Source organism: Peromyscus californicus, unplaced genomic scaffold, assembly GCF_007827085.1.
Source record: "Peromyscus californicus insignis strain IS unplaced genomic scaffold, ASM782708v3 Scaffold_15__1_contigs__length_86483966, whole genome shotgun sequence".
NCBI lineage: Eukaryota > Metazoa > Chordata > Mammalia > Rodentia > Cricetidae > Peromyscus > Peromyscus californicus.
The window spans coordinates 61,360,741-61,385,354 of NW_026294447.1; the positions used below are offsets into that span (position 1 = coordinate 61,360,741).

A 24,614-nucleotide genomic window follows, 5' to 3' on the forward strand; every position below is an offset into this window, starting at 1 on the left:
CATGACCACAGGTTTTAAACACAAATACTGTGTTATGTCCAGTTATGTTATAATATAATATCTTTCATAAAATACCTTTGGGTTTTGTGTGGGATTAATCTTATTTCACTTGTAAATATTCAAAACCTTGTTCCTATGTAGAAATTCAAGGATACACATTGAGTTCCATACATTACATTAGAATAACTCTTTATATTTAAAAGTAAATAATCTCTTAAAGATAGAAACTATATAGGTAGGTGGGTCTTTCATAACAAGGTGGGCCTGGCTTCAGGTTGTGAAGGGCCTTTTCATGGTCTTTACTTTTATATGGCAGTGTTTAGTTGTTCTGGATGGTATCTTTGGGCAGTCAACAAAAGCCACAATGATCTCTTGTTATTAATGTTCAAGTATTTAAAAAACCACTTTATTTTATTTTACAGTGTGTGTGTCTGTTGTGTGAGTGTATACACATGAGTACCAGTGTCCATGGAGACCAGCAGTGTCAGATCCTCCTGGAGCCAGAATTACAGGTGGTTGGGAGCCGCCCGATGTGGACACTGGAAACTGAATTGGGGTCCTCTGCAAGAGTGGTGTGTCCTCTTAACCACTGAGTGGTCTTTCTAGCTCCTAGTGTGTGGGTTTTTTTTTAAATAAAAAAATTTCATTTACTTAGAAGCATTCAGAATGTTAACAAAACAGCTGCAAATTTTTTTGCAGTTATAGATTGGTATTCAGTTAACAGAACAAGAGTTATCTTCAAATAAGCTGCAGCAGAGACAACTGAAGATGAAAAACCAAACAGAAAACCTCCCGTCCCCATATACAACTAATTTGTGCTGTGTACCAGCAAGAACCTGCTTTAGATTTCCGTGCCAGTTTACAAGCCCGGACTGGACCAGGAAGGCTGGTGGCTGTTGAGAATGCGACCAGGCCAGGGCTGTCTGAAGACACATTGGGTAGTGTGTTAACTGTGCAAAAAAGACACTGTCCTTTATTTGGCTGGCCTCGAACTCACAGAGATCCGCCTGGCTCTGCCTCCCAAGTGCTGGGATTAAAGGCGTGTGCCACCACCGCCCGGCAGACTCTATAACTTTAAAAACAAATCTTACACAGCCTGTTTTTTTTCTTTAAAAGGAGTGAGTTGTGTACAGGGAGCGTAAATGCTTTATAGACAAGGAAAAAACTCTACTAAAGCCAACTTATTCATCATCATCTTCGTCTTCCTCCTCCTCTTCACCCTCTTCATCTTCCTCTTCTTTTCCTTGCTCTTTTCAGCCTTGAGGACCCCTTTTTCATGGTGTCGGGTTTTCCTTCAGCTCTGGAGGCTGCTGTATCCTTTCTGTATTTTCCTTCGGCTCGGCTGCCTTCTCCTCCCTGGCTGCCTTCTCCTCCCTGGCTGCCTTCTCCTCCCTGGCTGCCTTCTCCTCCCTGGCTGCCTTCTCCTCCCTGGCTGCCTTCTCCTCCCTGGCTGCCTGTCCTCTGCAGTGGGGTTGCTCACACCTCTCCCAGTGTCTTTGCAACGTCACTGATGGACAAGCCAGGGTGCTCTCCTTTGATTTGGGGCCGATACTCAGAAGAGAACAAGAAGGCGGCTGAAGGAGCCTCTTGGGTGCACTGGGGTCCTTGAACTTCCTTTTGGTCTCCCCTTTGGGGGATGTAGGTTTTCATTTCTCTCTTATAACGAGCCTTGTCAGCCTTTGCCATGTCTTCAGATTTCCCCTTTTCTTTAGCAGACGTGGTCTTCCACCTTCCTGAGCACTTCTTCGAGAACTCTGAGGAGTTGACAGAAGCATCTGGGGCTGCTTCTTGGGTTCCTCCTGGCAAGTTTGCACAGAGAATGCATATGAGGACATTTTGCCTGTTGGCTCCTTAGGACCCTTTACCTGTGCTTCATTGATTTTCCTCCACGAGGCACAGTCGCCCAGTGCCCGACCCGCTCTCGTTTGTCCCAGCACTGTTTCTATGGAGCTCAATGTATGGCAATGGCTGTTGTGTGGGGGATACTTTTAATGGTGGATTCATACCATACAAGCTTTTCTTCTGACCTTGTAAGAGAATAACCTTTGTGGAAAGCTGAGGAGGAGATGCCTGAGAAGGGAAATGGGCCTCCTTTTTCAATCTGAGCTCAGTTTGAATGTAAAACATTACACCATTTTTGGAGAAAACAATGTATTATTAATTATTTTAAAGATTTAATTTTTTGATTAAGGTATAAATCCAATAATTAAGCTTAGTTTTTTGGTATGGATAGTTATTTAGATTTGGTAGGGGTTGTTTTTGTTGTCATGGCGCTACTAAAGAGGCCTTGTTGCTCTGGCAACATGAGTGTGACTCACAGGACTCGACTACATCTATTTTGAAGGTTGCTACCTTCAAAGACAGAACATTTATAAGAAGAAAAAAAAAAAAACCAAACCCAAAACCCCGAAAGCCCTTGCCACACTATCTAAACTACGGCCCTTCTCCATGTAGCACAAGTTGTCACATGACATTTTTAGGTCACTGGCTGAAGCAACACAGGTCAAGACTGTCTTGCCATGAACTTGATCTTACTTGAACTCACTATATAGATTAGGCCGACCTCAAACTCAGAGACTCACTTGTCTCTGCCTCCAAGTGCTGAGATTAAAGGTGTGCACCACCACATCTGGTTGGATAGTGTCTGGATTTCACATTTAGAAACGTTATGTTCTTCATGTCAGCCAGTTGACACTGACTTTAGCTTGAAAGTCCATTCATTATATCTTGTGAAACCTCTGGATTTCTGTTAGATTTTAGACTTGTTTGATGATATGATGAGACAGATGAAAAGAACAACAGTTTTAATGGTTCTTGTATTCTCCTACTTTATATAATTTTTTTTTTTTTGGTTTTTTTCAAGATGGGGTTTTTCTGTGGTGTTTTGGTGCCTGTCCTGGATCATGCTCTATAGACCAGGCTGGCCTTGAACTCACAGATATCTGCCTGGCTTTGCCTCTCGAGTGCTGGGATTAAAGGCGTGTACCACCACAGCCCGGCTTACATAAAATATTTTAGTAACTTAGAATAAGGAAAAAATGAGAACAGCATGTTTTGAGGTTGTAGTATTTTCCGTCTACTTCTAGGCTTCAGTTTGTCACATGTAATTTGTTGGTTTTCCTTAAATTATCATTGATGTCTGTCTTTTTACTTTGTTTATAAAAAACCAACAGCCACACGGCTGTGAACATTTCTGCTCCCTGGTTTCCTGTCCACCCTGGGGCATGTGCGTAAAGGCAAGGCTTGACCTGTGCTGGGTCTGCCTCAGCCTGTGACCTAAAAATGTCAGGTGACATCGTGTGCTACATGGAGAAGGGTTGTAGTTTAGATAGTGTGGCAAGGGCTTTTGGCTTTGTTTTGTTTTGTTTTTTTTTTCTTATAAATGTTCTGTCTTTGAAGGTAGCAACCTTCAAAATAGATGTAGTCAAGTCCTGCAGTTCACATTGATGTTGCCGGAGCAACAAGGGCTCCTTTAGTAGAGCCATGAACCAGGCTCAAGCTTTCTTAGCAAAAATGTAGACCTTCGACCTTTTTGTCATCCTGAAAGAGTCATCCTCACTCTCCATCCTTGAATAGTGGTTCTCTCAGCCTCAGTCCCACTCAGTCCTGGTGCTTGCCTGGTCCCCTGCCCTACTGTGTCTGTCCTCACAGGTACGGTGGCGGCTTCTTTCCTGACCACACAAGTCTTAAAGGCTTCAGGACATGTGGGTGTCCCTGAGAGCAGGGTGGGGCTTTCCAGCTCAGATTTTGCCAGAACTGGAGGCTGTTGCCTGGACTGTGAGGATGGCAGGGTTCGGTTATCCTTATTTCTCAAATAAAATGGTTTAACATAAAAAAAGCTTCAGGGGAAAAAAGCATTGTGTGGTAGCTCATGCCTGTAATTCCAGTATTCAGGGGATAGAGGCAGGAGAATGGGGTTCAAGGTCATCCTTGACTACATAGAGAGTTCAAGACCAATTTGGGCTACAAGAGATCCAGTCTCAAAAAAAACCAAAGCAAACATTCTCAGTCTTTCTCTTTCTCTTTCTCTCTCTTTCTCTCTCTCTCTCTCTCTCTCTCTCTCTCTCTCTCTCTCTCTCATACACACACACACACACACACACACACACACACACACACACACACACACTCTGTCTCTGTCTCTGTCTCTCTCACATATGAATGTGCAAAAACCAAACCAAACCAGAGAAATTGGGAGCCACAGTGAGTGAGAGAGAGTAAGATACAATAATGGAGAGCTTCCATTTCAGTGAGCTCGTCAGTGTGGGGAAGGTAGTCAGAGGCCTGCACAGAGCAGGACAAGGGATAGCTTAGAAGGAGACTCTTTCCCAGGAAGGAATCGTTTTCCTCGAGAGAGATTAACAGATCTTGATCGCTGGCTGTGAGGTGAAGGACAACCACACACACTCCGATCCAGATCCAGGAAAAGATGGGGCCAGAGAAATGTGAGGGAGGACCTGGGCTTGATCTCTAGTGTCACCCAAAACATTTAAATATGTCTATATATAGAACAGGGCTGGGGTACAAGGCCTGGGGTTTGATCCCCAGCACCACAAAATTAAAAAAAAAATAACAATTTAATCATACATTGTTAGACTAATTGTGGAAAAAGAAGAGTGACCACATGTTTTTAAGGTGAGAGCAGGGAGGAGCTGTAAGTGTAGGAAGGGATGAGAGAGGGACAAGAAGTTGAAACGTGGAGGGAGAGGTGCTCCCAGACAGGGTGATCTGGGAGAGGGACAGGAAGGCTTAGGAGCTTGCTGTGAATGTTTATCTGTGAACGTTCTATGCATGAACTCCAATGTTGTGTTCTTTGCCAAGTGGTAACTAGAGGCAGCTTAGACTATGGGACAGCCAGCACAGGTACATGGATTCTCAAGAGAACATTAAATAGTTGGGACCAGACAGACACCATAGCAAACATTTTTTAGCAAAGCAAACAAGCCCCTTTAACCGCACCAATAGCTTGTAAGTTGTGTTTGATTTATCATTTTGTAGCAAGGAATGTACACTTCATCACTTGTGCACACTACCAGAATCTTACATGAGTGAGCCACTATTGAATCAGGTGCAGAATTCTGTGTGTGTCAGATTTGTTAACTTAGGAGGAAATGTAGGTCAACAGTGTTGGTGACTGGGATGGAAGTCTGCATCCAAGGGGAGGAACTGTTTGTCTGTATACATGTGTGCACTTGCCTCTGTGTGTGTGTGTACAATCCATATACACAGATTAGATAGGTCATAGACTTGTTTAATTTTTATCTTTTCAGCTAAGAAATAACTTTGTTTTGTCTGAATACAGGTCTAAGGTCACCATTGGCTAAGTTAAGCAATGTTACATGCATCTCAGAGACAACTTACAAATATCCTGATTTGCCTATAAATCGGTGCAAAGAAGAGGTAAAATTAATTTTTCCTAATGTGATTTTGCTGCTGGAATAAATAAATGAAGCATAACACTGTTGGTACTGTGGGTGGGGGCTTCATGTGCACAGGCCAGAAGAAAAGTCAGCAGCATCTATCACCCAAAACCACCTCCACAAAGCCCCAGGTTAAGCTTGTCTGTGCCCTGCTCAGACTCACCTGTGACCTGTCACACTGACAGCCAACAGTGGTATAGCCTCACTTCCCTGGGGGAGCTTTTTGTTAAGGAACACATAGCAAATCTTGCGATGGAGAAGGAATGCACCCCAGCATTTGCACTGGGATTTCTTGTGGTCTGCTACTCCCTTTCCTGCTTACTGGTTGATTTAATCAGACATGTACACATTCTTTTGTTACCAGTGCAAGCTACCTCCAGCAGTAGGATGCTTAGGTTTTTAGGCAGTTATATGTTTTTTTTTTTTTTTTTTTTTTTTTTTTGGTTTTTCGAGACAGGGTTTCTCTGTGTAGCTTTGCTCCTTTCCTGGAACTCACTTGGTAGCCCAGGCTGGCCTCGAACTCACAGAGATTCGCCTGCCTCTGCCTCCCGAGTGCTGGGATTAAAGGCGTGCGCCATTACCGCCCAGCTAGTTATATGTTATTAAACATGGTTAAAAGTAAGAATATTTAAGCCATTATTAGTTATTTTAGTGAAAAAGTTTTAGATAAAATAGGAAATATTCCAAACTTTATTTTTATTTTGCTGAAGATTAACTAATGCTTTATGGAGTGGATATACTTCATTAGTTTTAGATTCTGAGATTCACATTGATTTGTACTTGCTGACCATTGCTGACTGTTAGAAAGGTCATCAGGATTTATGATACTGCTTGTACACTGTAAGGGAAAGTGTAGTTAGTTACTTCAAATTCATCTGAAGAAGCCTGGCTGTGGTGGCACAGGCCTTTAGTCCTAGCACTCGGGAGGCAGAGTTAGGTGGATCTCTGTGAGTTTGAGGCCAGCCTGGTCTACAGAGTGAGTTCCAGGACAGTCAAGCCAGGGTTATACAGAGAAACCCTGTCTCCAAACACATGTGTGTTTGCATGCACGCGCGCACGCGTGCACACACGAAGAACACATTGAGAACTGGAGCGCTGGCTACTCTGGCCTGGTCTTCACAGCTGTCAACAGTTATGTACTGGGTGCGTGGTGCCCACTTGTAATTCCAGTACTTGGAGGCAGAGGACCACAGGGCTGCAGAGTGTGGCCTTGTTTCATAACCAGCCAGCCCACCAATCACCTAGTTATTGGTAATGGAATTGATTTTAAAAGTGGGAACTATTTTTAGTCCTCTTGTTTTGTGATGTCGAGGTGGCTGACTGAAGCCTTCTTCAGATGATAGTACTCCACACTGCTGTCTGACCTGGGCCAACTGTGAGAGTGATTGTTTTTAAATTACAGGTTATTTCTTTGATAGAAAGCAACTCTGTGGTGATCATACACGGTGCCACAGGGAGCGGTAAGAGCACGCAGCTCCCACAGTACATCCTGGACCACTATACTCAGCGCTCTGCCTTCTGCAACATAGTGGTTACACAGCCTCGGAAAATAGGGGCCAGCAGCATCGCCAGGTGGATCAGTAAGGAGCGCTCCTGGACTCTAGGTGGCTTGGTGGGCTATCAGGTGAGGCGCAGAGAGAAAGTGAACTTTCTCTTTTGTTCATTTTTTTCACTCTCTGTAAGTTGATGTCAGTGTGTAACTGTTTCTACTGGAAATTAAAGAGCAGAATTGAAAGTAAAATTCTTGAAAATAATTTTGAATCTCTTCTCCAGTTGAAAAGGAGAGAAGGGAGAATTCTTAGAATGGTGCTTTCTAATATTTAATCTTTTTAATTATACCTTTATAGTCTGTAAGGTCTTGTCACATGAAAATACTGTAGGTAGCATCTCTGGATAAGCTAATTCCTGCCCAAAACAGAAGAAAAAAGTCATTTGAGAACCTGACTTACATTTGGACCCTAAATATCTTCTGAAATAGTGATTTTTATTCCTTTCCTGGGTGAAATGGCTATAACTTGTTTGGGTAGGTAAATGGGAGCCATTGAGACCTGTGTTTTCTTCCCCTCTTTTCCTTCCTCAACTTTAGGTAGGGCTAGAGAAAATAGCGACAGAAGACACTAGGTTAATTTACATGACCACTGGAGTCCTGCTTCAGAAAATTGTAAGTGCCAAGAGTTTGATGGAATTCACGCATGTCTTCATTGACGAGGTGAGTACTCTGCTGTTGGGCAGGTCCTTATTCCCAGAGCGCAGTGTGGGCTGCCATCTTTGTGTCCCACAACAAGGGCCTGATCTTGCCTTTGTACTTGTGAATGTGGATTATCTGCTTTATCTTTGTTCTTTGCCTTTCAAAATATAGGTGGGGAAGATTGCCTTTTAGAGCAGCGCTCCACAGGCAGGTTGTGGCCCCAGATCAGGTCTGGCACCTGCTCTTTGTGAAGGAGATTTTAGTGAGCAGTTTCCGTCACTTGTTCTTGTGCAGTCTGGGGTGCCTGGGTCTGTGTCTCAGCAGAGTGCAGCCCTTGTGCTGGCTCCCCACGCTGCTGGAGAGTGCTGTCCTCAGCCCCACATGGAGGCAGACTTTCTGCCTAATCAATCAAGGATGACAGTAGTTTACAGAAGTTGAGCTGAGGGTGTAGTTCAGAGGTAGAGTGCTTACCTAGCATATGAGAGGCCCTGAGTTCAAACTCCAGCCCTGCAGGAAACACTTTAATAAAGGTAAGATGCACTAATCTACTCTGAGGAAGAGCTTAGTCATGATACAGTATCGTGAACTCTGTTTTTGTCCCTGCTTTAGCTTTCTTTTTTCTAACTTTAATTTTTTCTTTCTTGAGACAGTTTCTCTATGTAGTTTTGGTGCCTGTCTGGGATCTCACTCTGTAGCCCAGGCTGGCCTCGAACTCACAGAGATCCACCTGACTCTGCCTCCCGAGTGCTGGGATTAAAGGCGTGCACCTCCACCGCCCAGCCTAACTTTAAAATTTGTATTTGTATGTGTGTGTTCTGCTGTGCCATGTACACAATTTTGGAAGTTGGTTCTCCAGCTATGGGTTCTGAGGTCTGAACTCAATTCACCAGGCTGGCACTTTTACCCGCAAATCCATATTATTATTATTATTATTACTTAGTTTTTGAGACAGGGTCTTGCTTTGTAGCCCAGGCTAGCCTGGAATTCATGATCCTCCTGCTTTATCTTCCCAAGGCTTGGGATTACTACTGGCATGTGCCATGACAGAAGCTTGTCTTAGCTCTCCTAATTATCTCCTGATTATCTCCTTCATCTGCCCTGTTTTGGACTTGCCTCATTAGGACAGAATATTTAACTGTTGTTCATCTTTTCTTTCTTTTTCCTTCTTTCCTTTCTCCCTTCTTTCCTCCCTTCCTTCTTTTCTTTTTTGAGACATTGTCTCACTGTGTATCCCTGGCTGGCCTGGAACTTGCTGTGTAAACCAGGCTGGCCCCCAAATCATGGAGATCTGCCTGTCTGTCTCTCCTGAGAGTAAGAGTGTGCACCACTATAATGGGTGCACATTTCATATTTGTTCATATTTTCAACAAGTGTTTCAAGATATAGGATGCTCTGTGTTACAGCTTTCTCAGAAGATTTTGAAATGGCCCATACTGTCCTCCTGCCCCCCAAATTTCTGTAAAATCATGCTGTCCTAAGAAATTCAACTCATTTTTTAGAAGAGTTGGGAAGATGCGAGTGGGGCTGGGGTGCTTAGCAAATTCTGAAATGTGACCATTGCTAACCCTGTCTTTGAGGGGGAGGTCTTGCTATGTTCCTGTGCTGTGTATGGTCGTTAACAGCACATGCATCCCAGTAGAGCTTTGTGGATGTACTGTGGCCTTGAACACATTTCCTTGGTTGTGTAGCACTGCAGGTGTTTGAGGAGAGGATAGGAAATGTAATTTCTTCCAAAGCCCTGGACAATGTGGTTCAGAGTTTTTCTTATCACTTGACAGTTTAGCAAACCTTTACGTGGAAATCAAAGTCAGACCTAGTAGGCAGTGTACCGAAAGATGCTGGCGTTCACAGTGGCTGTCACTGAGCCTGAGCCTGTCACTGTAGTTGAACCACTTTACATGAAGGAAGCTGAAGTTTCATGAAGCTCTGTGGTCAGGCCACCTACCATGGATGGGATTGCTGCATGTGCCTGGGACTACTCCCTGATCCTGTAGTGCTAATCCCTGCATCTTCTATTTGATGACTTGTCTGCTCTGCACATATGTAAATGACATAGACAAACTGTCCATACCATGTTGTTATCAGCATTCACTCCTGAAGGTTAACAGAAGTAGGTTACTCTGCAAGAACAGGCATAGGGGAGCAATGGAGTCCCTGCCCTCACCTCAGTACTGCCTGCTTCCCGACCTGGGAATGAGTGATAGAGATACCTGAAGCTTTAGTTTACACAGTACCAAGCATCTTCTCAGTGATAATTTGAGTTTCAGAAGAAATGTAAGTTTGCACTATTCGAAATAGCCAGCCAGTTTAAAATGGGATGATAATGCTTCTGGCTTCTTGGTTCTTGAAAAAGAATAAGCTAGCTCTGAGCACATCATCCAGTAAGTATTTTTTTTTTTTTACCTGTTGTAGAAGACAAGCAAGTCCTAGTTTCTCTTCTTAGCCTCTCACAGGTCCCAGGAGGCTGGTGTCTGATGAGCTGTGTGTCCGTGTTAAGGAAAGGCCTGTGGGGCCAGAGGTGATGCACAAATGTGTGTATTGGGGCAGCGGACCGAGTCCTCTAGAGGCAGAAGGATAGGAAGAGCTACCCTGGAGGACCAGAGAAGATGGGTTCAAGTCCAGAGGAAAGGCTGCAATGTTGTTACTGTTGTTGAGACAAGGTCCTCGAGTTCCTGATCCTCTTGCCTCTGCCTCTCAAATGCTGGGGTCACAAATGTGTTGGCTGAAGTTGTTACTCTTAAATTTAGGGATAGGACCTAATAGTTGAGTAATCACCTTGGGGACCCTTCATTGGCAATAGCTTTGATTTTTCTAAGCAAGGGAAGTGAGGCTTGTGTTGAGATGTTCTGGATTTGGTGATAGGGTAGACGATCTTACTCAGGAAATTCTACGGTGTTCTGTGAAAATTTCTAGCTCTTGTCCATGATCAGCAAATAGCTTCCAGCTTTTGCCTTCAGCCATTTGCATTCTGGATTTCTGCTCAGTAGGAACTGAGGCACAAGCTAACAGGGCCACAGGGAAAATGAGCCTTGTCCATCCTTGAGATTTAGTGGCTATTTCTTTCCGTTTACAGGGAATTATCTGGATATAACCTTACTGTCCTTATGTGCTCTCTGTGGTTGGTTGTTTTTTACTCTTTGACTCTTGGAGGCCTGCCACCCAGCTCCAAATAAATACACACAGAGGCTTATTCTTTCTTATGAATGCCAGGCCTTAGCTTGGCTTGTTTCTAGCCCGCTTTTCTTAACTTATCCCGTCTACCTTTTGCCTCTCAGCTTCTATCTCTGTTTCTGTATCCCTTTCTTTCACTCTTACTCCATTGTAATCGGGTGTTTCTCTCCTGCCCGCCAGTTCCCAAATAACCAACACAGAGGCTTACGTTTTCCCAAATGCTTGGCCAATAGCTCAGGTTTGTTACTAGCTAACTCTCACACTTAAATTAACCCATGATTCTTATCTATGTTTAGTCCTGTGGCTTGGTACCTTTTCTTAGTAGAGCATTCTCATCTTGCTTTTCTGCATTTTCTGGCCACTCTCTGACTCCACCATTTCTCTCCCCAGAATTCTCCTAGTCTGGCTTTCATGCTTAATCTCTTCCTGCCCAGATATTGGCCAATCAGCCTTTTATTAACCAGTGAGAGTAATACATAGTCACGGTATACAAAAAGGTTGTTCCACAGCAGTTCATGGCTGGCCCCTTGGCGTCCCCCTTTTCTTCTCTCTCCTACTTATTCTCTCTGCCTACCAGCCCCGCCTATCCTTTTTCCTGCCTCGCTGCAGGCCATTCAGCTGTTTATTAGACCAATCAGGTGTTTTAGACAGGCACAGTAACACAGCTTCTGAGTTAAACAAATGCAACATAAAAGAATGCAATACATATTTGCATCACTACACAAATGTTCCACAGCATAAACCAATGTGACACATCTTAAAATAATAGTCTACAACAGCTCTCATATATCCTGACCTAACTGGGCTTCTTTTGGAAAAGGCCCCTTGACCCTACCTACCGCTTTAGGTGAGCAGGGTGGTATGGGTGGAGCAGTTACGGTGGCTAAGCCTGGGTCTCCATCTGAGGAGGACTGGAGCAGCTGCTTCCCATGTGTGCTGCTTTGTGGTCATGTTGAAGTTCTGCCTGCTTGCCCTAGACTCTGACTTTGCTTGATATGATTTACCAGCTTCTGACGGGCCCGTCTTTCCCAGGACCAACCTCTTAGCTATCCTGTGAGCTTCAGTTCTTTTTGTCAGGGAACATGACTTGCTGCTCCTTAGTCAGCATTAGACTGGTACCTACTCAACCCCACACTTGTTAGAGTAACAAACCATGGCAGAGGGTTCCGCAGGGACTGGTTAGGCAGTGTTGCTGATAAGTGGGCAGGGCTGAGGGGGCTCACCAGTGCTCTGCCCTAATGTCAGTGGGTCCTAAAGAGAAATATTGAGGGTGACAGTGACCCATGTGATAGCCTTTGACTTGGGCAGATATTCTTTGCTTACTCTTAGTCAGGACAGGAGTGAGTCCCCTGAAAAGCTGCACTGACCTGCCTGAGAAACCTAGTTCAGTTGCAAGTCTGCCACGGGCATGAAAGCCCTCTTTACTCTCTCTCATCAAGGAACATGTGCATCCTTTTGTAAAATTCCATTTTCATGTGTGTGGTATGCATGTGTATATGCATGCTTGCTTGTATGTTGGCACAGGTATGTGTGGGTGCATGTGCATATGCAGCTCATTCATATGGAAGCTTAAGGTTGATATCTGGAATCATCACCCTCCACCGTATTCATTGAGACAGGGTCTTTTCAGTCAAACCCAGAGCTTGCCTATATGAACAGCCAGCTTCCTCTGAGGATTCTCTGTCTCCACCATCTGACTCTGGGATTATAGACTCAGTGTGTTCACCTAGTATTTACATGGATTCTGAGAATCTGAACTCTGATTTTCATGCTTGTGCAACAAATTATTTAAGCACTGAGCAGTCTCCACCGCTCTGACATGTGCATTCTTGATGCTATGGGAGGGTGCTCTCTTCATCTTGTAGGTGCATGAACGAACCGAGGAAATGGATTTCCTGCTGTTGGTAGTCCGTAAGCTCTTGAGGACAAATTCACGTTTTGTGAAGGTAAATTTTAAATTTCATTCTGTTTCTCTCATTTTAATAATTTGGTACTATGCTGATTGGTTTTTGTCAATATGATATAAACCTAGATGTATCTGGCAAAGTGACTCTTAACTGAGAAAATACCTTTGTAAGATTGGCCTGTAGGCAAGCCTATAGGACATTTTTTGCTTAATGATTTATGTGGAAGTACTCCACCCACTGTGGGAGGTGCCATGTGAGCAAGTGGTTTTGAATGATATAAGAAGCACGCCTTTAATCCCAGCACTGAGGGAGGCAGAAGCAGGTGGATCTCTGGGAGGACAGCCAGGGTTACATAGAGAAATCCTGTCTTGAAAAACCAAAAAATAAAAGAAGAAGAAGAAGAAAGGAGCAGGCTGAGTAAACCATGAGGAGCAAGCCAGGAATCAGCACTCCTCCATGGTCTCTGCTTCAGTTTCTACCCCCAGTTTCTGCCTCGAGTTCCTGCCCTGACTCCCTCAGTGAGAGACTGTGACCAGGAGCTGTAAGCAGAAATGAGTGTTTTATTCCTTTTTTCCTTTTTTTTTTTTTATTTTTTTGGTTTTTCGAGACAGGGTTTCTCTGTGTAGCTTTGCGCCTTTCCTGGAACTCGCTTTGGAGACCAGGCTGGCCTCGAACTCACAGAGATCCACCTGGCTCTGCCTCCCGAGTGCTGGGATTAAAGGCGTGCACCACCACCGCCCGGCTGAAATGAGTGTTTTATTCCCAGGTTGCTTTTGGTCCTGGTGTTTGTCACAGCAGCAGAAACCCTGACTAAGACAGATACAGGCTCTTAGACTCTACCGTCAGATGCCATACTCCAGATCCTGCCATAAAGTAGGCCCGGGGCGTCTCCTGGGGTCACAGTGTAGACGCTTTTTGGTGATTATGTTGCAGTGAATTTTAACACTTTTCCAGGCTTTCAGAAAATGATCTAATAGCAGTGGAAGGCTGTGTCCTGGAAGGCTGGGCATTGGAGCCTGCTTTTGGCTGAGTAAGCAGGGTAGTTTAAAGCAGCACCTTCCCTGTGGGAGGAAGCCAGTGGCCCTGTCTTACAGGGAAGGTGCTGCAGTTGAGGGCAGGAGATGCACTGCTCTGGAGAGGTAGAGTTGTGGAGGAATGGTAAATGTCACGGTTTTTTATGAACATGAAGAATATAAGCGTAGGATGTCAACAATAATCATGTAATCTAAGTAAATCTAATCACAGATCACTCACAATCCAGCCATGCTAAATAGAGTTCTTTAGGCAACAACTTGGATGACTGTTCTGCTGAAGGATTTGCTGTTAGTGGAAAGATGATTGGTTTTGAAGTTCTGAAATGTGGCATTCCATGCATTCATATGTTTAAGGAAATGCTGCTTCTTCCCATCTGCAAGGTGGCCACACTCAGTGACTGCAGCCCGGCTGTGATAGGCTGTCTGGTTGCTCTGGTGACTGCAGAGTGAGTGGCTGAGATCCTTTACATTTCTGGTTAGGAATCTTAGAGTGTTGACGATGGCTCAGCAAATGAGTGGCTAATGAAGTTTTGATTGTCATTTTTTTTTTTTTTTTTTTTTTTTTTTTTTTTTTTTGGTTTTTCGAGACAGGGTTTCTCTGTGTAGTTTTGCGTCTTTCCTGGAACTCACTTTGTAGACCAGGCTGGCCTCAAACTCACAGAGATCCGCCTGCCTCTGCCTCCCGAGTGCTGGGATTAAAGGCGTGTGCCACCACCGCCCGGCTTGATTGTCATTTTAAGACTTGTTTTTACTCAAACCAGAATAGTGACTTTATTAAATGTTTTTAGTTTTCAGTGATAGTTAAGGGTATCAGTGGATTAAAAAAAATTCCACCACATTTCAGAAATGGTGGAAGGAACGTGGCATCTCTCCAATAAGGAGTAAGAAATGGGTTGTTAGTTTCATAATTTATTTAAAAAGTAGTTGAAGAGGCCTGGGGATTTGGCTCAGTAGTGGAACCCTTGCCTAGTCTACAGGAGGTCTGGGTTAAATACCTAACACCACAAAGACAGCAGCAAAACAAACAAGAACTATACACGAAGCACCATGCTTCCTAAACAGAGAACCTTATGTATATGTGGGTCAGGTAGTTTGAAGTCAAGCGTTAGATGGCTTTGTGATTTTTTTTTTTTTAAATCCTCAGGAAATCCTTAGTTATTTCTTTTTATAAGAGTTCTGCTGTCAGAATATGGAGATGCAAGGTCAGCAGTACATGGTAGAAATGCTGTGATCCCTGTGTCCTGGCTACCTCTGTACACGTCTGCTGTCCTCTAGCCCTGGCACGCCCTGGACCAGGCTGTTGTCCTCTGCAGGAGACACTGGGCTGTCTGGGAGCATTAGTCTCTCATTTGCATGTTGCACCGATCAAAAGAGCTCTGAAGTTGGCTGGCCTGATTGATGTTTGATCAGTGTCTAGGCATCACCACTGTGCCTGGGTGTATTCCTAGGGGATCACTCTTGTACCTCAAGTGCCTTCCTAAGCCACTCCTCTGTCTTAAGACATTTTTTTTTTTTTCAAAACGAATTCTGGTTACTGTGGTTTCTTGTTTGTGTCTAATGTCAAAGGAAAAAGGGTGCTGACCATGTGATACCTTTACTTGTCTGATAAGATTCACACTTAGGAACTGCTCACTACTAGTTACAGCAGGTAGTCTGCACCAGCCAGAGACTCTGGACCAAGGAATAGCAGGTTCTTGGGACTGCTGCCGCTTTTCCCAGGGCACGTCTGGTGTGCTGTGGATGCTGTGCTGTGGATGCTGCTCCAGGCCTGTGCGACTGACTTTTTAGAGACGCCCAGCTCGTGTGTGTTCCCGGCAAACCTGTGCCTGCAGCTGGTCTCAGGCTTCTGACCGGGCTCTAGGCCAGGCTGGCTCCTGGGTCTGGGCACAGCTTTTGTCTTGGATTTGCTACTCTCTTCAGCTACAGCCAGAGTTTTCCAGATCTCTTCAGTTTCTCTTACTTTCCTGTATCACACTGTCCTGAAATTAATTTCTTAAAATTGGTTTTATGATGAAGAGTTTTATTCTGAGTAAGTGGTCACAGTTTTTTGGGAGTATACAGTTTCTCATTTTAATATTTTTAAAGTATTATTATTTTTTGTGGATTATGTGTGAGACATGCATGTGATCATGTGAATGTGGAGGCCAGAGGACAACTTCCAGGAGTTCTCTCCTTCCACTGTGGATTTCAGGGATGGAACAGTTTCTCCTTCCAAAAAAATAGTTTTAAAGTAATAGTAAAGTCTTGAGTATTCTTTATACTGTTTTAATTTGTACAATACACAAGGAAAAAAATCAAGATATTCTATTTAAAACTCAGTAGTTTCTAAATGGTGGGAGGATGAGAAAGTGGGTCTGGGTTCTGAGGTGGCTTGTATTGCTCATGGATGGGACTCTTTTCACTACAGGTGATCCTCATGTCTGCCACCATCAACTGCAAGGAATTTGCAGACTACTTTGCTGTTCCTGTTCAGAACAAGATGAATCCTGCATATGTTTTTGAAGTGGAAGGCAAGCCTCATGCTATTGAAGAGTATTACCTTAATGATTTGGGGCACATTAATCATAGTGGGGTATGTCGGGATGCATTGCTTCTTTTATAGTGAATGGACTTTGTTTCTAACTGTGAATTCCTTTGCTAATTCTAAAAGGGTTTCGAGGCCCATTTAGAACTTGTCAGAGCCGACACATGGGAGGAAGGGGTGGAGAAAATAAAGGGAGGAAACTACTAGCTTTTCTTATAAGCTGTGAGCATAGTAAATATTCATATCATACATCCTCATGGAAGTTATTGAGACTAGCTTCATGCCTCACTGATGTTGAAAAATAAAAAAATCAGATTTTAGTCATTATAAAATTGTAAATTCACTTGAAGATGGGTAAATTTACTTGAGATAGAATTCTGGTTAAATGTGCATTTCTGGTCTAAGGTGAATTGAGTTGAACCTGGAATTGTACTGTGACAGTGACACGTTGTCCTAAGAGGTGGGTGTAGAGTTGCTTTCACATGTGTGGTACACTTCGAGATCTCAGAAGTCTGAAGTTGAAGCGGGTACGACACACTTCTTTTCTCATCCTTCTGAGAGTGCGCTCAGTGAGAAAGTGCTTGGGCAGCTGTGTGAGACTGTGGGTTCCATTCCTAACTCATGAACACAAACCCAAAGGGAGTGAAAGCTTGCCTCCCTCTTCCTGTCTTCTGGAGGAGCCTGCTCCTGCAGAGCTCTCAGGATCTTCCCTCACACCTGGGCCTGCCTGCCAAGCAAGTACAGCACCGTTTGTTTCTTGTTGTGCAGAAGTGCTATGCTCTCTGCACATGTTTCTGTATCTGTAAGTATTCTTCCCATTTCTCCTTTAGAGTGGCAGGCCCCTGCTCCACACAGGGCTGCTCCTCCTGCAGCAGTGCTTCAGTGACCAGCTGCCCTGTGCTGTTGTGCACACAGGAGAGCATGACTTACAGGGCACGGTTTCTCAGCCTCTGAGCACAGGCATCTTTGTTCACAGTCCTGTGAGGCAGGGCACCCTCAGCACTGCAGGACGTTTGTTCTTGTCCTTGATCCACTAGATGCAAGTAGCATCCCTCTCCATGACCACAACCAAAAATGGTCCTAGACAGTGCCAGAGGTCAGGTCGAGACCTCTGTGTGGACCACTCCTGGAGCCTGTGAGCCCAGAAGGAGATTGCTGGGACGAGGAAGAACACGTGTGCTTGCAGTTGGATGGAGAAGGAGATGGTAGTGTTGAACAGTGGCCTCCACTAGAGTGAGGTGCTGGCCCGGCTTCACCTCTTTGTGGAATTCTTCAATTCTTTGTGGAAACACTGAAAAAGGAGTAAGGTCAGCTGTGGGCATCTACGTTGGGAGGCCCTGTGGCTGGACAGGCTAGCTTCTAGGCCCTTCGGCTGACTGGGTTGTGTTCAGCTGTTTAGAAGGCTTTACCATTGCTTACCACATAGCCTGCCTGTGGTATCTAGAAGGCACATAGTTACTGTTTCAGTGCGTGATCAGACATGATTTTTATTTGGGCATTTTGTGGGAGGGTGCCGATGTTGGAACTCAGGTCCTTGTCTAGCTAAGCTGCCCTCTCACTCCCTGAATCAGTCTATTGCTGTTAACTATGAAGGTGGTGTTTGTACTTACTCTGTCATAGAACTTTGCACATTAGAGAACGATTTTCAAGTTCGGTTTCACTGTTATTCCTCCTGTTCCTCTCCTGCTGTCTAGTGCAGCTCTGTGGAGCGCAGCCCTCCGCCTGTGCTTGCCGTCTCTCGTGAGGTCTTGACCCACTGCCTGCTGTCTTCCACTCCTGAGCTCCCGCTGCTCGGCGTTGTCGTTTCTGGCCCATGGTTAGACATAATTGCGTATTTTTTCTCTTCAGAAACATCCTCCTCAGCCCAAGGTTTGTCTGCAGCTCTTCCCAGCCTCTGCTCCTCTAGTTCCCAGTACTTTTGTCTCTCTCCATTGTGACTCTACTGACCCCACTTACCCAAGCTGTATCTGCCAGGCTCCTTTTGGTCCAGTCACCACACGGCAAGGTCAGCCTTAAGCTTACTTGGCTTTTAGAGAATAATGACACTGTTGACCACTCTGGACTTTTTTTGAAACTCATCTACTTTGGTCCCCTGTCCCCTGTTTTTTGGTTTTTCGAGACGGTTCCTCTGTGTAGTTTTGGTGCCTGTCCTGGAACTCACTCTGTAGACCAGGCTGGCCTAGAACTCACAGAGATCAGTCTGCCTCTGCCTCTTGAGTGCTAGGATTAAAGGCGTGAGCCACCACCGCCTGGCTGGTCCCCTGTTTTTTGTGATGCCAACTTTAAGTGTTGCCTTTCAAGGCCCTTAGAAGAATCTTTCTCTTATTTTCAACTTGTTTTCTTTTGCAAGAATACCCTTAGGAAAGATCTATAGAGTATAAATGTACACTCTAATGGGATTGTGCAGCACCCCCGCCCCCTGCCCCCAGTGCACTGCCCCCACTCCCCCCCCCCATGCAGCACCTTGCCCCAGTACACTGTGCTGTTACATTTTGTTTGCAGCAGAATCGCATGTAGCCAGCCTCACGATTGCTGTGTAGGCGTGGATGACCTTGAGCACCTGCTCCTTCTGCCTCTACTTTCTCAAGGGCTAGGACACAAGTGTGTGCCTCTAGGCTAACAGCCTAGTTTTTGTGTACCCCCTTTTAGGATTTTCTTCTCCTTTTTAGGTCTTTAAACACTTAGATTAGATTCCCATTTGTCCTGGCACCATTTGTTTCCCCATTGAACGTATACCTATTCTCTAGATGCGTGTATTTTTCCAAAGAACTCATTCTTTGTGTTCTGGGATTCCCTTGATAGCCTGGACATCTTTTGATGACACATGTGTAGGATCATAACCTCCCTTTAGGACAGAAGCACTGTGGCTTCTGCCTTGTTCTGTGAGCGGAGTCACGGAGTCAGAACGTGGATTGCCTTGCCCAGCCTTGGTGCAAGGGGAGGAGCTTGGTCCTGCTTCAACTTGGTGTGTGTCATGCTTTGTTGATACCCAGGGGAGGCCTGCCCCTTTCTGAACCAACACAGAGGAGGAGTGGATGGGGGTAGGAGGCGGGGTGGTGGTGGTGGAGAGAACAGGAGGAGAGGAGGAAGGGGAAACTGTGCTTGGGATGTAAAATAAATGAAAACATTTAATTAGTTAAAAAATATCCGAAAGGTCAGGTATAGTGGCACGCACCTATAATCTCATTCCTTTGGAGGTGGTGGTAGAAGTATCATGAGGTCAGAGCTGGCCTAGAATACATAGCAAGTTGAAGGTCGGTCTGGGCTACATGAGACCCTGTCTAAACACCAGCAACAAGAAGGACTATTTAGAGGGCTTGGGCTCTAGAGCTCAGTGAAGTTACTTGTGACTCAGTCACATGCTTTTTCTACATGGCTTGTCAGGAGCAGACTTCCAGGTGAGTTTGGTGTCACTGTTGGGGTTTATGGAACATGTGCCTTTTCCCTATTTCTGTTTTGAATAGTTACATTACGGAATATTGGCCACTGTTAGGATAGAAAATTAAGGCCTATTAGCAATGAATGTATTTGATGTGCTTTGTTATGAAATGAAAGTAAACTTGTTACAATCAAGTTATTAGAATTATAGTAATATTGGGAAATGGTTATTTGGACATTTGCTGTAACATTTCCGTATATGACTAACTTTTGACTTCCTGAAGACTCCTTTCTGCGTGTCCGTCACGTCATTCGTGAGGTCTTATAGATGGTAGTTGATCCAATTATTAAACAAAATGCTTCCTACTCTTGGTGGAAAACAGAAAGGATGTAAAGCAGACTATGTGAAAACTGCTGCAGAGCTCTATGCACAGACCTGTTCTGTAGAGGATCCCAGGGGCAATTCTAAGCCATTAGGTTCGATTTGAGTTTGTTTTAATGTTCAGTTAAAAGTAGTCTAGCAATCTCTAAGCCCTAGCAGACAGCTGCCATGTCATGTGGTATTCTTAGGGTACACTGGGTGACAGATGTGATACTACCTTTTGCCAGTAGTTCCTATGCATAGATGTTGGGATGTTGGAGCTCTTAGAGGTGGGGATTTGATACCCTGGAAGGGCACTGATTTGGAGATAGGAAACAACTCCCAAGTTTTCTAGGCCTTTGATGCAATTTATCCTTTGCCTTAAAAGTAGTCTCTGCCTGGACTCTCTGCTTGGCCTTTCTGATTCCATCTGTGTTGCCACTGACTTTGATGCTGTGCATCTGCAGTATCCCAGGCATCACTTGCCATCACAAGTTTTCAAGAATGACTGTAAATGGCATTATTATTATTATTATTATTATTATTATTATTATTATTATTTATTATACTTAGGGTGTTTTTTAGAGTGGTGGCTAAAGGGGTGAGCACACATCTAAACCAGTATTTTTCCTGCAGCTCTATTTAGATATTCTATTTCTTTTATTTTTTTCAGCTCCCCCCCTACCGTTTGGAGGAGCCGGTGATAACAAAGGATGTCTATGAAGTTGCTGTCTCTCTCATTCAGATGTTTGATGACCTGGACATGAAAGAGACTGGGTAAGAGCCCCTCCAGCTACACTTACGTATGTGTACCATACACACGTCTCGGTGTTTTTAACAGTGGTAAGATAATAGCTGGAGACACTTGGGCTTCTTTTGAGACAGAGTCTAGCTATATGACACAGAGTTGTAACCTTCTTGCTCTCATGTGCTGGGATTTGGGAAATGTGCTTCCACACCTAGCTGTAGGTACCTTCTCAACAGTCAGCAGTCAGCAGTCACTCTGCAAATTTCTACTTAAGTCAAAGCCATGCCGAGGGCAGCTTTAGGACTTTTGGGTTTTTTTTTAAGCTAGCATTGGAGCCAGAAAGCGGGATGATGGTTTTTCCAGAAACAGGAATCACATGGCTTCCTCTGCCTTTGTTTTCTTTGTTTCTGAGATGTTTCCTGATACCCAGCAGGCAGTCCAGACCTGCATTCTTTTAGCTTTTTGTTTACAAAAACAAAGCTTGAGACTTTTTTTCCTTTGAGGACAATTTAGGTTCTAAGTGCTGGTTTGAGTCTATAATTTAAAAAATACTGTTATTGAAGCTCTATGGTCCTAATTTTATTGCATCAAATAAATAGCACTTATTATTTTAGAAACAAATAACGATAATGGATATTCTGCACCCCCTTAGTAACCAAAGCTAGATCGCTGGGGTGACTTCTTTCCTATAGACTTTACGATACCCCTGAATTAACCCTTGTTTGTCAAATTTGGACTTCTTTTCTTGGCTCACTTTCATTCTTCCCAGATTACCGCCTTCAAAGACTGTTGGTAAATGTTCTTCTTAGCTTTTGTTTGGGTAAAACATTATTTTATTTCCGTTTCATTCTTTGAAAAAATAATCTAAATCAACAGATAAAAAACTTGAGCTAGGGAGACGTCTCAGTTGTTCAAGTGCTTGGTTTGCAGCACGAGGACCGACCGGGTTTGACTCCCAGAACCTTCAGAGGGACGGGAGTGGGGACCAGGCGTGGTGTGTGCCTGTAATGCCAGCTGGGGAGGCAGAGACAGATGGATCTCAGTGGCCAGCCCGTCTAGCCTAACGGGTGAAATTCAGGCCAATGAGAGACCCTGGTCTCGAGGAAGGTGGACAGAATTCTTGTGGATGACAGAGTTGACACTGACACTTTTCTGTCTCCCTCTCCAACTCCCCCTCCCTCTCATTCCCATTCCTTTCCTTCCACCCCTCTTCCTCTCTCTCTCTCCCCTCCCCCTCCTCTACTTTTGCATGTACATATAACTGCACACGTGTACACATATACGTATACACACACGTACACACACACATGCATAAATTAAAAAGATCTCATGTCTTCACTGGACCAGCATGACTGGAAGTATGCAGACAACCTGCACCCAAAGCGCTGTACATAAGGATGAGAGCTAGGGCATGTGCTGACTAGACTGAATTAGTCCAAAATGTCTGCAGCAGGGAGCTCCCATAGACTGCTTCGCCCCACACTCACGCAGCTTATTCTGCTGTCAGAACCCTGCACCAGAGATGTGTGTTTGTCATATTGAACACACTGTCAATGCTGCCCATTCTCTGGGTTCTGACAGCTGTGTAACACCACGTCTCTCCCATTGCAGTATCTATCACACAGAGCAGTTCAGTACCTAAGGCCTCTCTGTGCGTCCCTATCCGTTATTCTCCCCATTTCCTGGGCCACTGATCTCAGATGTCTTTAGTTTTGCCTTTTTCAAATGTCAGATTGTTGATGTATGGTTTGTAGCCTTTTCTCGTTGACTTTTTACTTAGAAACACATAATTAAGAGACTAGAGAAGGTTCTCAATAATTAAGAGCGCTTACTGCCCTTGTATAAGACCCAGGTTCGGTTCCCAGCACACATATGGTGGCTTACAAACAATTACCTGTAACTATTGAACACACATGGTGCAATACATATACTCAGGCATATACACATACATTGAATAAATATTGAAATAAAATCAGAAAAAATAATTTAAAAAGCATTAAGGTTTTTGCCTATCTTCTCATGACGTGGTGCCTAATTGTTGGTGTTTTGAGGCAGCATCTCTCTGTGTAGTACTGGCTGCCCTGAATCTCACTCTGTTGACCAGGTTGGCCTCGAACTCACAGAGATCTACCTGCCTTTGGCTCTCAAGTCTGGGATTAAAGGTGTGTGCAACCACTGCCTGGCATGTTTCTTCTTTAATGAAGTGCATGTACATGTCTTTTGCCAATTTTTTTTCTTTTCTTTTTTTTTGTATTTATTTTGTTTGTTTTTACATTCCAACTGCAGTTTCCCTTCCATCCTCTCCTTCCAGTCCCTCCCCCTAACTCCCCCCACCCCCCATCTACTCCTCTTCCTCTACTTCTCTTCAGAAAGGGGCAGGCCTCCCATGGATATCAACCAGCCATGGCATACAAGTTGCAGTGAGACTAGGCCTTCATCTCCTATTAAGGCTGGCTAAGGCAATCTGCAGGAGGAAAGGGTCCCCAGAGCCCTTAAGTTTTGAGATGGGATTAGACTGATTTTGAACTTCTGGGCTCAATTAATTTTCCTGCCTCAGCCTCCAGGTATTTGATAAGTCAGTTTTCAGTTAACAGTTTCCCTTTGGCCCAATAGTTTCTTTTGGTGCTGTTAGTGAACCCAGGCCTTTGCACATGTTAAGCATATACCTTTACCCCACTGTGCTATTCCTCCAGCCCATTTTTATACATTGGTGTTGATCTTGAATCCTGCAACTTGCTGAACCTGCTAGAATTCCACTACCTTGGGGTGTGTGAGTGCACACACATGCATGCACTCGTGCATATGTTTATGTCTGGGTCAATTGCACACCTTGGGTGTTGTTTCTAGGGCACTGTCCACCATTTGGAATAAGGTCTTTTGCTGGCCTAGACAACTCATTAACTAGGCTGGGTTGGGTGGCCAGCAAGCCCCAGAGAGCTTTGTGTCTCTTCCAGTACTGGGATGACAAGGATGTGCCACTGTGCCCAGCCCTTCTATGTGGGTAGCATGTTCCCTTCTCCGTTGTGGTGCTATTCTAGGTGACAGCCTGGCCTGCCCCTCTTGGGCTTTTATATGGCTGACTCCTTCCTGCCCGTCTTGTCTCTCTGAGCAGTCCTTTCTTTCTTTTTTTTTATTTTAAAACTTTCTTTTTATTTATTCTTTGTGTCTTTCACATCATGCATCTTGATCCCATTTATTTCCCATCACTGAGTATCTACCCTCTGCCCTTGCAGCACCCCCCAATAAAATTTAAGAGAAAAAGAAAAAAGGGAGGATCTCCCCATGGAAGCTGTAGTGTAACACAGTGAGTCATGCAGTGTGCCCTTTTGTCCACATATCTTTACTTGTAAGTGTTCATTGCAAAGAGTCATTGGTCTGGTTCAAGGCCTCTGGTTTCTGCTACACTATTGATGCTGGGCCCTCACTGGGACTCCTCTTGGATATCTTGCTGTTGTCCTGTGTTGTGGAAATTCTGTAGCTTTAGGTCTGCAGGATTAGTCCCTTCATGTGCTCCAGCAGATCATAGATGGGGTGGATGTTGGGGTGGGCCAACCCATAACCCTGGTTCTGGGCCTGGGTGGTTGCAGGGTTGGTCAGCCCAGCACTGAGCGGTCCTTTCACATGCAGCTTTGCAGCTCTTTCTGTGTGTGAGTGTTTTGTGGGCACATCTGTCTGTGTACCGTGTGCGTAACCTGGTGCCTGTGGAAGCCAGAATGGGACACCAGATCCACTGGAACTGGAGTTAGATTGTTATGAGTAACCGTGTTGGTGCTGGAAACTGAACCTGGATTCTCTGAAGAGCAATGGGTGCTTTTAACAGTTGAGCCATCTCTCCAGCCCCAGCTTATAACCCTTTATCCTGTGTTTGTTTGCTTCTTTCAGG

General features: G+C 44.5%; 1 protein-coding gene across 1 annotated transcript in view; it reads left to right on the forward strand.

The window, feature by feature from the left end:
* The window catches only part of Tdrd9 (tudor domain containing 9), an 89,796-nt gene that overhangs the window by 11,312 nt on the left and 53,870 nt on the right, over positions 1 to 24,614 (forward strand). The window contains exons 3-8 of the mRNA XM_052738131.1: positions 5,303 to 5,400; positions 6,823 to 7,044; positions 7,507 to 7,629; positions 12,645 to 12,725; positions 16,128 to 16,292; positions 20,657 to 20,760. Of these exons, the coding sequence (XP_052594091.1) occupies positions 5,303 to 5,400; positions 6,823 to 7,044; positions 7,507 to 7,629; positions 12,645 to 12,725; positions 16,128 to 16,292; positions 20,657 to 20,760 (793 nt within the window). The remainder of the gene's footprint in view (positions 1 to 5,302; positions 5,401 to 6,822; positions 7,045 to 7,506; positions 7,630 to 12,644; positions 12,726 to 16,127; positions 16,293 to 20,656; positions 20,761 to 24,614) is intronic.